This window comes from Glarea lozoyensis (assembly GCF_000409485.1).
Source record: "Glarea lozoyensis ATCC 20868 chromosome Unknown GLAREA17, whole genome shotgun sequence".
In the NCBI taxonomy this organism is placed as follows: Eukaryota; Fungi; Ascomycota; class Leotiomycetes; order Helotiales; family Helotiaceae; genus Glarea; species Glarea lozoyensis.
In genome coordinates this window covers 111,935-125,078 of record NW_007360991.1, presented here as the reverse complement: position 1 = coordinate 125,078, position 13,144 = coordinate 111,935, and the positions used below count along the sequence as shown (strand labels likewise).

The 13,144-nt window shown below is 47.7% G+C and overlaps 6 protein-coding genes across 6 annotated transcripts in view; 2 read left to right on the top strand and 4 right to left on the bottom strand.

Annotated features, from left to right (window-relative positions):
- Positions 1-195, bottom strand: part of GLAREA_11878 (uncharacterized protein) — a gene marked incomplete at both ends in the record, with an annotated part of 4,275 nt that extends 4,080 nt beyond the window's left edge. Inside the window, one exon of the mRNA XM_008082660.1 lies at positions 160-195. Coding sequence (XP_008080851.1) covers positions 160-195 — 36 coding nt within the window. The remainder of the gene's footprint in view (positions 1-159) is intronic.
- Positions 196-4,016: 3,821 nt separating this feature from the next.
- On the bottom strand, positions 4,017-4,406 carry GLAREA_11877 (uncharacterized protein; the record flags this gene model as incomplete). Its single annotated transcript, XM_008082659.1, has 1 exon — positions 4,017-4,406. One exon carries the CDS (start codon positions 4,404-4,406, stop codon positions 4,017-4,019), a length of 390 nt encoding a protein of 129 aa, XP_008080850.1.
- A 405-nt stretch (positions 4,407-4,811) lies between these two features.
- On the top strand, positions 4,812-7,196 carry GLAREA_11876 ((Phosphotyrosine protein) phosphatases II; the record flags this gene model as incomplete). The annotated part of the gene is made up of 1 exon (XM_008082658.1): positions 4,812-7,196. The coding sequence occupies one exon, from the start codon at positions 4,812-4,814 to the stop codon at positions 7,194-7,196; it is 2,385 nt and encodes a 794-aa protein (XP_008080849.1).
- A 1,213-nt stretch (positions 7,197-8,409) lies between these two features.
- On the top strand, positions 8,410-8,880 carry GLAREA_11875 (uncharacterized protein; the record flags this gene model as incomplete). The annotated part of the gene is made up of 2 exons (XM_008082657.1): positions 8,410-8,635; positions 8,819-8,880. 2 exons carry the CDS (start codon positions 8,410-8,412, stop codon positions 8,878-8,880), a joined length of 288 nt encoding a protein of 95 aa, XP_008080848.1.
- A 364-nt stretch (positions 8,881-9,244) lies between these two features.
- Positions 9,245-10,475, bottom strand: GLAREA_11874 (ADP-ribosylation; the record flags this gene model as incomplete). Its single annotated transcript, XM_008082656.1, has 2 exons — positions 9,245-9,994; positions 10,233-10,475. 2 exons carry the CDS (start codon positions 10,473-10,475, stop codon positions 9,245-9,247), a joined length of 993 nt encoding a protein of 330 aa, XP_008080847.1.
- Positions 10,476-11,609: 1,134 nt separating this feature from the next.
- Positions 11,610-12,667, bottom strand: GLAREA_11873 (dsRNA-binding protein; the record flags this gene model as incomplete). Its single annotated transcript, XM_008082655.1, has 2 exons — positions 11,610-12,367; positions 12,415-12,667. The coding sequence occupies 2 exons, from the start codon at positions 12,665-12,667 to the stop codon at positions 11,610-11,612; spliced, it is 1,011 nt and encodes a 336-aa protein (XP_008080846.1).
- Between the last annotated feature and the right edge of the window lie 477 nt (positions 12,668-13,144).

The following is a 13,144-nucleotide window of genomic DNA, read 5'->3' as shown; positions in this document are numbered from 1 at the left end:
GGTGGAGTTTGTACGGTCTGCGTCCAATGTAAGGGGAACAGGAAGTGGGTTGTTGAGTCTGTGCAGCGATGGAGGTGAGACTGAGAAATGACTGAATTGAAGGTCTTGCGCTCTGTATGTCGGCAGGCGTGATTGCGTCGCTTCTCGGGGAGGGACTACTCTGTCATTGCCTGTCTGCTCCATCATCGAGGCCATCGACGGTTTTCAGCATGCAGAGTCAGGAACCACGCTGAAAACAACAACAACACCACCCTCAATTGCGGGGGAGCGAGTCGGATATATTCTCACAGCAATCCTTCCGCAACGATTATGATCATGGCTTCCGCATATCGCCATCCATTACGGAATGGACAGTTATTACCAAAGCGCACGCACGTTTTCCCGCAATGAGAGGAACCAGCCTCCGATGGGGCCTGCACCAAGAGACGAACCATCACACTTCGGCTGAGTATCAGAGGGGCATAGCAGTCCTTCACGAGCACCATACTTCCACAAGGGGACATGATTCGAACATATAAACTGTCAATTTGACGATGGCCTCAATTCTCAAAGCTATTGCTATTTGTTCAATTGCTCTACATCAAATGACGCATTAGTGTACCTGGTAGGTCTCCTCTAGTTGTGATTATCTGCAGCGCTGGCAATAGTTCCAACTGCAGAACATTGGTATGAAAGTCAAAAACATCGCGCCAAAGCTGTCAGACTCCGCAGTTTGCTGCAAGCCCCTGAAACATATCGGCATCGTGCATCTAGGTCCCTGGTAAATAACCAGATATAATTACATACCTCGTAAGTGAAGAAGACTATAGTAACTCATTTGCGAATTTGCTGATCTAAATGGATTTCATCGAAACCTCCTCTCTGGAGTCTGGTTTACGAAATCAATTGGCACTTGATCATTATGTTCTAGAACCTCGAATCCTGCCGATGTCCCTCTTGTGGCGGCTCAACCAAATTTGGGAGTCGTAGAATCACCAACCTCGCCAGCCACCTGAATCATCGTCCAGGCCAAATTGGTTGAGAGATACGGCAAAACTCGCTGAGAATCACAAGACGATAAGAAGGCTTCCCTAATCCTTTTGATCTATTGAATTACTTCCTGCCTCTAGATTTTATTCTCGTCAAATTGGGAAGTTCCCAGCCTCTTCCACGGCCACCTAGTGATAACGTCGCAGAAAGTTCCCAAGTAGGACTGCTTTATCTAGGTCCCTGAAGAAGTCGACTTCCGAACCCTACACTGGTCAGACAATTCCCAGCAATCACTCACTGCATACGCTCCTGTGTTATGACTTTCGACAACCAGGTTGAACGTTGCAAAGAGCTGCAATTGGAGGGAGGGGCAAAACCCCGCCAATGACCCCTCCCTCTGCGAGGCGCGAGATAATCGTACCTCGTGGCTTGTGTTTGATAGTCCTTTTCTTATTGATCGGATTGGGATAAGTTTCGGATTTTTACTCACCGCAATTGCAGATTGTTCTGGGGTCCTACGACGTTAGTTTCGAATCAAGCGAGCGCTCATCATGTTTGGAACTGATGTGAATGAGGCTGAGTTGTGAAAATCATCAAGTCAATCGTTTCACAAGGGGAATATTATGACCAGAGCACATGCTTTTGTCATGTGTTCGTGGCTTGCATCTTATGGGATATCAGTTGACTCGGGATTATTGTCGATTGTTTCACTATTGTCAAATGTTCTTCCAAAGCATGGCCTTGAGCTTGTGAGGAAACGAGCCTCGGGTACATCAATACTTCCAGGCTGTTGATGCTATATCCCAATCCTCGTTTGTTACTCACCTACCTAAATGCTCATTGACATCTAGAAAGCAGACGCGTGGTATTGCAAGTCGACGAATCTAGTAAGATTCCAGAAATCTCGATTCCTTCGGTTTCGTTGAGGGTTCCGACGAAGAGATCGCGCTTTGGTTGAACAGCCGATATAGAAACAGCTGTCAAGTATCAATATGATCTTCTCTACCAAGACATAGTGTAAGAGCGGTATAGCTCAGAACGGCAACAATACACGATGAGTTCTAGACTCAACAATCCGACCTGTTTCGATGGTATTCTATCTTATGGAGGTGCGGTTCAAATAGAGCTGCGGAAGAAGAAAAACTCCAACGCCTCACAACACGAGCTCATAATGTCTTCCTGATAGACTTCTCACACTCTTGTACCGTGTCTCAGTGAGAGAACATAGCCTTACAACGCTTATCTTCGAGGGGCGAAGACCAGCATTTTTCAAAAGTGAATATTGTCTTACTTTCATACTTTCTCCACAAGCAAGCATTGATTGTTATGTAGTTGCCTCGACCTGTTTCTCGTCAAAGCCTTTGGATTTACACAACCCAATGCAACTTGAATACCCGTTGCTCTTTACCGAGATATCTGCTCGTATCACGGACATCTGAAGTCAAAAGATAGTTTGCTAAATTTCCGACAGGCTGAGACTGATCGCGGCACATTTGAATTCTGATCCAAAGCCCGCACTCCGGACAAGAATAGGACTTTTATAATCTCCGAGGTATCCATTGCAAATGTGACTATCTTGCGGCATCGACGCCACATGTATTTGGTGCTGCTCTCGAATTTATGTCGCCAAAAATGATGTGTAGATGATGGAGCATTCTGGATATACCTAGGTAATTCTGAAGAGGGTTCAACTGTGAAAGAAATTTCGGCTGCCGTCCCTTACTCGCCAGACGGTTTGGATGATCTGGCGCCCTTTTTCACGCTTGGTTGTCCTTGCAGGTGCAGGCAAATGCAGTGAGAAGAAATTCTAAAGGTAAAGCAGCGTTGCGGTGAATCAGATGAACCTTTGTCTTTGGTGGTCGACTAGGCGAGTGTTCTCAAGTCTCCTTTCAAGTTCTTGCTGCTTTGCCTCGACTGCACGAGCACCGACTGAGTACAGCATACTCCATGACGGCAGAGCTAGTGTTTCAGGTCAAGGAGCAGACTGCTCTATCTCCAATCAGCAATCAGCCAGCAAGACATACCACATCGAGCCAAGCATGAACGATGGGCCTAAGGCATGAAAGACCCTTCAATCCATACCACAGCATCCAAGCGCCTGACGGAGACCGTTGAACGCACACTTTGTTGACTTAATTTCTCGAGCTCAACACCACTATTTCTTATATCCTCACCATCTGTTGATTTTTGATCTTTGTTGTAGAATATATACACCAGTTATGGACCGGTAACAGTTGCATTGACACTCTGTCTTGGACACGCTCAAGTCAAGCCCTTCCCGCCCCGTCGCCCTCCAACCTGCGACCTTCGAATTCCACGCGTTTATAATTCCCATCCAATCTTTGCGCCCTCTCTTTGTCCTCGACTAATCCCTTCCACGGTCGAGATACAACTGGAACAGACAGGGCGAACTGCAAGCTGCACACGACAACTGCCAACCACGGACGCCTGGAGGCTCATCTATATCTTCGCAACAGTCCCAATTTCCCTTGAGCGGTTCGGATTCCGGCCGCAGAATAAGCATCAAATTCGCATTGCAGAGCCGCACACCTGCGAACAACCAGTCTCCTGCGAGTCCTTCGACGTTACGCTAATTGTTAATCGATAATTCCTCTTCGCTCCCCAGCCCTACCTATCACACGCGATCCCTCGCTCCTTGGACTGGCAGACACTCGTCACAGGCGTTACGGCTCTTTCATCAACCACCAAAGACCACCAAATATCACCACAACGCTCCCAGCCGGCCACCATTCGCGCCCACTCAGCGCATCTTCAGGATCTTCCAACCAACAGGCCGCGGCCAGCACAACAGACAGTGCCTTTGTTGCATCAGCCAGCACCAGCACCGCTCTGACTGGACCCTTTCCCCAACTGGCCCTCTCGTGCTCCTCGACGCCCACGCCTCCCGGCTCCCTCTGGCTTCCCGGAATAAATCACCCTTCGGCTCTCGACTCGTTCGAATTCGTCCAAGTGGCCACCAGCTGATTTGCAGACCAATAGGCGTGCGCCCCTCCCTCAAGGCCAATCTTACCACGCTGCTCATTCGTTCACGTTGCCGCCCGCTTTTGCGCTGCTATTTCTGGACCTGCTGGACCCGCTTTTCGCATGCGCTGACACCCCAAGGCGAGCCAACAGTCTTCAACCTTGCCCTTCCGCCAACACCCCCATCCATCCATCCATCCACCACACTTCCACCGTCCAGACGTCCTGTCTCGTTCTCCAAATTCTCGAATTCGAACCTTCTCTACTCGTCCCCGCGCATCGGCCACCAACTTGTCGACCTGCGCACCTCCTTTCATCTCCCTCCCTCCTTCGACCCAGGCGTGCGCTTGACATTGAAGCACTCGAGGTTTGCTGGACGACCTTGATCCTGTACTGCTCGTCTCATACTCTTGCGCATTTAAGCATTGTTGCGTTGCAAGTCGCGGCCGGTGCATCCTTCGTGGCGGTGATTGTCCACCATCAGCGTCTAGCACTTTCCAGTCGCAGCCGTTCACGCCAGAGCCCAGGATCACCTCGTACTTGATCAGGATCTTTTCCAATAGTTAGGCGCGTTGACTGGGTCACTTCTGCGGCGCTAAACGTAGAGGTCTGCCATCAAATCAGCCTTCCGAACCGCTGCCCTTTGCCTGGTAACTATCTCCCCTTCTTCGTGTCTACTTTCTCATCTACACGTTGCTTGCGAGGATCCATCGCTCATTTCTATTTCACCATCTGTGGAGCAAATCGTCGGTGTCAGGACACGACGACTGTACTTGTGCTATTCTTCTTGTTTTTGCGAGAGGTCATGGGAATTACCCTCGCAGATACCCACACTCATTCTTTTCCTTCTGTTATCGGCAATGCCATCTGTCTGCGATCCACCAAGTGCTAATAATCGAGTTTTAAAGAGGTCTTACGCCGTTACTTTATCAGCGACGGATCGATCGAGTATATCAGGGACGGTTGGGTCACAGGAAAGGAAAACGAGGCAACGCCAGGACGAAATTGCTCCACAAGGTTCGAGATATCGAGGTTCAAGCCGAAAATATTCTAAGATGCCGTCAGCAGCGGGCCCAAGAATGTACGAGAACCATATTCCTTCGTTCATGTCCGTTTATGACATGGACTCGAGCCCAAGGGATAACACAACTGCATCTGCGCCTCCAAAAATTACGGCAACGTCTTATCAGACCCAGCTGCCATCACAGCAGAAACTACCAGACTCACATCTTACCCATCAAGGCTCGAATCAACTCCCAAGCCATTCTCAGCAGGAGAACGGCAAATCACAGCCACACGGACACCAACACTGCGAGAGCACATCAACTCAGACTTCAGATTCCACAGATTCTTCCCCAACAACCACAATATCAACGATAGACTCAGTTTCACTCTCGGATCCTTCGCCGTCTTCTTCTCCCGAATCTCCAATTACTCTTGTGCCACTTTCATCTTTCACGGGAGGATCATTTGGACTTGACGCATTCCAAAGCTTAAAGATGGGGGATCTGAACCCGGTACGGCCGCCAATGAGTAACGAGCGGCCGATGACTTCTCCGTCGCCAAGGAAATTTAAGAATCCAAAAAGCCTTGCTCTGAATTTAGGTGGATTAAGTGCCACGGCTGAATCTCGCAACTCAGAACCGTCTTCCCCTTCATTTATCAAGCCACCGCCTCTGAAGCCGCGGAAAAAGCCAAGTTTATTGAGTTTGAATACCGGAACAGCTAATGCCTCGGCGGGCGAAGCGTTAGCGTCACCAAGACTAGCACCGATGCCATCGATGTTGCAACGACGAGGCCTCAAGCATTCTGTTTCGTCGCCACAGATGCTAACGACACCTGGCTTTGGTCCGAGCGGAGGTATGACTTTAGGCATGAGCAAACCAAGGGGGGTTGGGCCTTCGAGATTCAAGGAGTCATCTCTCCAGACGAATACGTTCGCAATCAGCGAAGAAGCTGATCATGAGCCCTCGCCGCCTACCCAGATGGCTACGAGAATACCTGGCGTAATGGTGGGAGGGGATAGCTTTGACAGACCCAACTCTGGGGAGGATGCGAAATCACCGTCTTATCCCAATGGCCCAATATTGATGTGGGAGCCAAGCGTCCATCTTTACATGGAGCCAAACGCCGAAGAGGCATGCGAGTTTGATTTAGTGATTAACGTAGCCAGGGAAGTCAAGAATCCCTTCAACAACGTACCAAAAGAGCAGACAGCTGGAGCTGGCAATCACGCTACTCTCACTCATAACCCTAAGCCCGTTGATTCGGCAGATGTTCCACCAGATACCGCAGCTTCAATGCTTTCTTTCAGGACAGCTTTCGAGACACAGCCTCCCAGCTCCACCGACTCTTCCCCAACTACACCAAGGCCCATGATGGAACCGCGCGAGCCTGAATATATTCACATGCCATGGGATCATAATACAGATGTCAAGGATGAGTTATGGGATCTGTGCGAGAAGATTGATACTCGAGTGAAGGAAGGAAAACGAGTCCTGATCCATTGCCAGCAAGGGGCCAGTCGATCCGCAACTCTCGTCATCGCTTATGGCATGTACATCCATCCAGAGCTAAATCCAACCCAAGCCTACCAAAAAGCTCAAGAAAAATCGAAATGGGTCAATCCGAACATGTCACTCTTGTTCTCCTTGAACGACTTCAAGAAAATCCTGGACAGCAAGAAGAACGAGACAGCGACAACCGCCAAAAGGACTACCATTAGTAGGCACCGGCCGACGTTGTCCACAGGTACTATCGACCTGCCATCCACACCATCTCGAGCAAGGGGAAATTCTACACCTGGTGTAACTGCCCGCGAAGCAGCGACCGATGCAAAAGAAAAGGACGTTCCTGCCAGTGACTCCGCCATCTCGCGCTTTTCGGATTTCGATTTTGGTTTCAATAAGCAACCTCAAATCCAGCCTCATTTTCGCCACGAGGCTCCGTCTGAAGATGATTGGGAGGCTTTAATGTCACCTCGTGTATCGGAAATGACACAAAATCCATTCAACGTGTCCCCGAAACCAAAAGCTGAACCTTTTGGTACCGGATTTGGACAGCCCTCTGTTGAAGCTGAATCAGAACCAGCATTGTTCTCACCACGAGCATTCGAATTTCCCCAATCCTCATTCTTTCCAACACCACCCCCTCAGCGAGTCACACCTGCCGTTGTTAGGGATCCTCGTAGTCCTCCGACCAAGGGTGAAGCTCCCATAATTCGATCAATAGACGATTTTCTATGATAAAAATCCTATTCATTAGCACAAAATATCTCGAGGGGGATTTGGGTCTCTCGATGATACACACAGCATTCATTATCCACACGACTATGTTGGAATTGTATCTTACAAGCGAAATGTCCGCATGTTTTGGTACCACAGAGCACATCTGACAAAGATGAAGTTTTGATATTTGTGAAGACGAGTTTTTTTGGCGTTGACGTTGCAGAAAGATAATACGTATTCATGAAAAGGGGGGAAAGAGGAATTCACCAACGGCATAGCATTGGCGTTTGTACCGTTTTTTCATCGAGGTTAATAGGAAGACCCTGAGCCAAAATTATGGCAGAACCATTCTCAAAGGACAGACATTTGCATTACCTGGCGTTATGATTTTTGTGCTTTGGTGCGATGGTGGAATTTCGGTGGGTCCTATTATTGGTGAAAGAGGAGGGAAAAGGGACGGATGGGAGGGAAGGCATGTCACGATGATGCCGCGGTTGTAACATAGTAATGATTGAAGATGGGAATGGGATAGGAATAGGAATCGGGAATTGAGGGGGGGAATAATCCAGGATCTTTCGCCTGGTGGAAAATCGAAACGAAATTTATCCAGTTTTTGACTTTTCAGTGATGCGTCTGAAGTGCTTTTTTGTTGTGATTTTGAACACAATATAGTTGAGGAGAGGATCTGCTATCGAAACTCCTTTTCTGTGGTAAGTATTCCCCATCCTTTAAGCAGAATTTCGCCGTCACGTTTTTTATCAAACGGACTTTTGCATTTGGCCGGTTCTTCCGAATGGCTTCGCACTCGGCTCGAAGCTAGTGCAGAATCAATGACATGTACATTTTGCATCACTAGGTACCTTAGGTGTCCCTTACATCGCAGAGTCCCGATTGTACAAAGTTCAACATGGGAAATGTGGCTGGGGTAGTATCTGTGATACAAGCGTATGTATCCTGGTACATTTTATGCTTGATGGTTTGTGGGATATGCGGTGTGAGAGATGGAGGGTTTTTGTGCGGGCGCTTGGGTTAGGCGGATGGGATGGGAGTGGATGGGGTTAAGGTGGTGCCTGAGCTAAGATAAGAGGTTATTTTTTTAGTCTGGTGGTTTACATGTGTGAGGTATATGTTGGGTTTTCTGGATTGCGTGTGTGCTTGAAGATATACCTTTTCTGTTTACCTTACTCACTCATCCAAATTCCCTCTCAACATACAACCTTCTTTATACAAAATGGCTCACTTTATAAACGCAACCTCCTCCACCTTCCGCTCCCAGGCCAACTTCAACTTCAATTCTATGCTCCAGTCCCGCTGGTTAGAGCTTTTCACGCACCTAGCGACTACCACATGGACGGATATCCAAACGACCTTATTCTGGAATCTATCGATGGTAGCGGCGTCGGTGTTATTGAGTAGTGCCATTGCGTTTGTGTTTGCGTCGAGTTTGGAGGGGAGAGGTGAGTTCCCCTTTTCCCTCTATTTTATTCTTTGGATTTGGTTTGTGGTTGAGAGGGGAGGATGGGGTTGGAATACGGAATCTAATTGCGGGACGGAGGAAGACTGGCGGGAATTGGAGAGGAGAGGGGAGTTATGAGATGCGAGATATTGAGAGGAAGGAAAGCTGATAAATTATGGAATAGGTGATATTTATAGGCCGAAGAAAAGTGTTTATTATTTTGCGCCGAGGGTGGAGGATGAGTAGGGTTGGAAGATACAAGCTAAGTTGAGTTGGTATGTCTATGGGGAAAATAGTTTGTGGTGGTTGCTTATGGTTGTATTAGAATTTGGTGGACGGAGGGTGGATAAGAGGATGAGTTGCTACTGTGGATGCGGACTAAGTGAGAAGAGTAGATGACGTTGGTTTGGCTTGGAATTAGAGGCTCTTTCAAAATGTTTACCAGATATTTGTTGGCTGTAATGCAAAGGCTGAGAATATGGTTGTCAGGTTCTAACGAAATCAGACTCAAAGGGTTGGAATACGGTCATGTGAGACGCGAGAAGGATCCGGCTATTGATGAAAATTATTGCTGGAAATATATTTTCATTTAACTGAATGTGTGTAAAGATTAAGGCTCTCCTCCAGTCACTTCTGCCCCGGTACTGGCAACAACACCAGCTCCTTCACCTCGATCTCCACCTCTTCCCCTCCCCCCTCTCCCTTTCCCTCTCCCACCACGCCCACCACCTCCTCTCCCCTTCCCCCCAAAAGGCGGTTTCCTCCCCCTCAATTTCTCAGGCAACTCACCAACTCTCTCCCCATCTACCCACAAAACAGGACACTCCTCCTCCCTCCTCCCCACCACCCTCTTAAAGAACCTCGAACTCAGCACTCCCTCCCCATCCCCCTCCGTAAGCACAACCCCATTCTCGCTAATCCACCACAAAACCCCCTCCTCAAGCGCCTTCCTCACATCCACGTAAATTAATAACTCAGCATCATTTCTCATCCCCGATACCACACCCTTATCCCCCGGCAACGCGGTGCCGAAATGAATATGCGTCCTCGTCATCTTCTTCAGTCCGCCGGTGTCAACAATAGCTTGGTAGAAAGCAAAATACGTGCCGTGGACCACGACATCGGGAATGTTACCGGCTTCCAAAGTTATTGGTTTTAATAGGGAGGCGGATTCGATGGCGATGGAGTGTCCTTGGTTGGCGCGGATTACCCAGTCGGATGGGTTGGTGGAGTCTGGCTGGACGGGCTGAGGGGATTTCGGGTTAGGTTTCATGGAGAATCTGCTTTTGGCGTTGTCGTTTACTGCTGTGAGGATGTCGGAGAATGAGACGTTTAGGGATTTGAGGCGGGACCATGACATCTGGATGTTCGTTAGTACAATTTAATAAACCTCAATTTCCATGTCATAAGCTATTCAAAAGAAATATGTTTCCTTAAAAACGCTCTTCTGATCAGTCTTTACTCGTTTTATCAGCATAGAATTAGACCCTTCTCATTCCTCTCAAGTCACGAGACCATCCTCGAAAATCTCTTAAACATTGCCCCAATCATTCCCAACGCAAATAACGCAAAACACTATGGAAAGTTTTAGTACTTACGACCTGTTCCAACGAAGCATATCCCTCATCATCCAATTTAATCCCCTGCTCCTCAGCAGCATGCCTCAGCAATTTACTCAGCGCCTTCGAAACCTCCACCTCTCTATTCATCGGTCTTCCGCCCTTTCCCCCTCTCGCCCCTCTCGCGCCTCCTCTCCTATCGCCTCTTCCGTGAATCCGTTCTTCGACTTCTACACCTCTGTCTGCATCCAGGCCCTGTTCAGGACTTTTCGAGGACGCCATGGATCGTGATATCGAGCGGTAGAAAATGAGTGAATGTATCGGTGGGACGGGATTTGAGTTCAATAGGTGAAATTGCCTAGGGTTTTTGGTTATGAGTTTGGAGGTTATGAGTTTCTTGAGCATGATTTGTAGATGGAGGAATTGTCCGTCATGTTTTATTGTTGTAGTGGCTGCTTACCTAATACGGCATACTGAATTTGGTGTTGGGCGGATTCGGCGACGTTGGATGAAGAGTCAGACCGGTCGGCATATGAATTGTTACTCACTTATTGGGACTCTGCGTACGTCTCAGTGAGGGCGAAATGAGGCTGAGTTGTTGTTTGCGGCCTGGGGACGTTGGTAGGCTTCAATCGATGAGACCTGTGTATGTGCATGTGAAAGAGGGACACCAAAACTAAACGCAAATTCTTATGGTTATAGAGAGGTTCTTAAACTGTGTGTTATTGTATATATACTCATAAGTATTTATTGTTCTTGATTTGCATCAAAATACTTTGATTCTGGCGGATGGGATCGAAGAATCCATCTCAACCTAGCTGAATAGGCGTGAAAAGGATGTGCTGTGTTTAGTATGATAAACTGTGATCAATGTACCTTTTGAGATACGGAAGTTGCTCCTAGACTTGTTTGCAAACCAACTTATCGTCTAGTCGCTTCTGTTTAATCTGTTGCTCAATTCTTTTAATTCGACAATTCACCTAGGGAGACCATTGAATGAGGAAGGTTGTCAGTAAATTTGATCTAGTCTGACAATTTTGATAGTTCAATCCCAGTTCATTTCTTGCAACATTTCGACGGGATGATCTCCTGGCGCCCAACCTCATCCGGACCGCTGAGAGATAACTTACCAAAGTAAGATGAGACATGCATTCGCCAAATCATTCAGGATGTGATCGGCCTGAAATATGTTGAAGCCTGCATCTTGTTGGACACCGCAACGACGTATTAATTCGAACCGACTTTGTGGATATTCGAAATAAGTATATTTACGTATAATATATAAATACGCTGCTTTGTTAAACACACTTCATGAACCCGCTCGCCGTTAGGATCTTCCAATGTCCTCCTAGTCCTGCAAAATTCGTACCCAAATCCACTCAGCACGATCCACAAATCCTCCATATCTTAATGATTCTAATCCGAGGCGCTCCCATTCTCGCCTTTAAGAGATTTAGCCGCCTGCGTTTCTAAATCCTCATGAACCGAATCCCCGACCGATTCCCGCTTCCTCTTCCTATCATCCGACTCCTGTTGCTCTTTCCTATGTTTCTCGATCGACTTGAGAAATTTGACAACCTCGGTCGCGATTGCTTCCTTTGCATTCTTCATACCGTACACAGACTTCACCTCTCCAATCGGTCCATCGATTCGAGGGTCGCCTCCAAAATGCGCATATCCATTCCATAAAGGCCCGTCCGGGATGACTTTGCTGAGCTCGTACTGTGGAGGGTCAAAACCAAGGCGTTGAGCGAGCTCCGGCACCATGGTTGTAAATTTAACCTTACCTCCTTCCTCATCTTCTGGTGGTGTCTTTGCTTGAATAGGAAGATTAGTTGAGGTTGGCGGAGGATTGGGCAATTCATGCTTGATTTTTGTTTTGGGTGGCGGAGGAGGAATTTTAGCTCTTTTCACTGCTTGTGGTGGTGCGACTTTGGGAAATTTAACGGAGCCATCTTTGGGCATGAAACCATTGCCAATGAGCCAGTCAACTGCTCGTTTTGAGGCATAGTGCTTAGCGTGCTTTTTGTTGCTAAATGTAACACTAGCGGTCTGATTAAAGCGTATTGGTGTTTCTCGTAGAGTAACCGCGCACGTGAATCTTGGTGGGTTGCCAGGGACAGCTGTTTCGTGATATGTGAGACCCTCAGCCGGAGGGTGAGCACTTCGATATTCTTCAAATTGGTTAGTTTAAGTAAAGTGACTTTGAAGATGTCCATACCATTCAATTTCCCAATCCAGTTGGTATCCCCCATCGATTTTACAGCCTCTTCTTCAGCCGCTAGGACGTCAGCATCCACAGTTTTCTTCTGCTTTTTCATCGGAGGCTGTTCAGATCGTCTTGGAGTCCCGGCCCCATCTCTTCCAGAATCCATTGGCCCAGTATCTTTCATGAAATCGTCCATAGATTGCGTCGGTACTCTGCTTGGCAGCTCGCTCTTCACTGAGGGGGCCTGCTCAGCCTGGTCATCCATTTTGACTAATTTGAGAAGGCCAAGCCTTCGGAAGGACTACTGTAAGCTAAGTCAATGCCAGAGAGCCCGGATTTATTGTACTAAGCGAGAAGCCATCGACTTTAAAGATGTTGTGACATGGCTATGTTGTGGTGGCCGTGGTGAAGATTGTGATATAATTAGCCTTGTTGTCACTGCTCGGTTCGCAACGGAGATCACGGGATTGAGAAGTCCATCGTCGAGTCACGTGCCCTAAATACCAATGTGAATAACTTGTTTAACAAACTCCAACTAAGGAGGATATTAAGTATATCACGTTACAAACGACCGTTTACTTCTGTGGAGTGTACAAATCTCTTCTAGGCTCACGACTTAAGTGATTTGAGTGGATCTCTATTACATGAAGGGATAAAACCTCAACCAAAGACAGGAAATGGATAGGTAGTAAATAACTGCCATTACTACCTACGCGGTAGATACTGTACAGCAGAGGTAGCA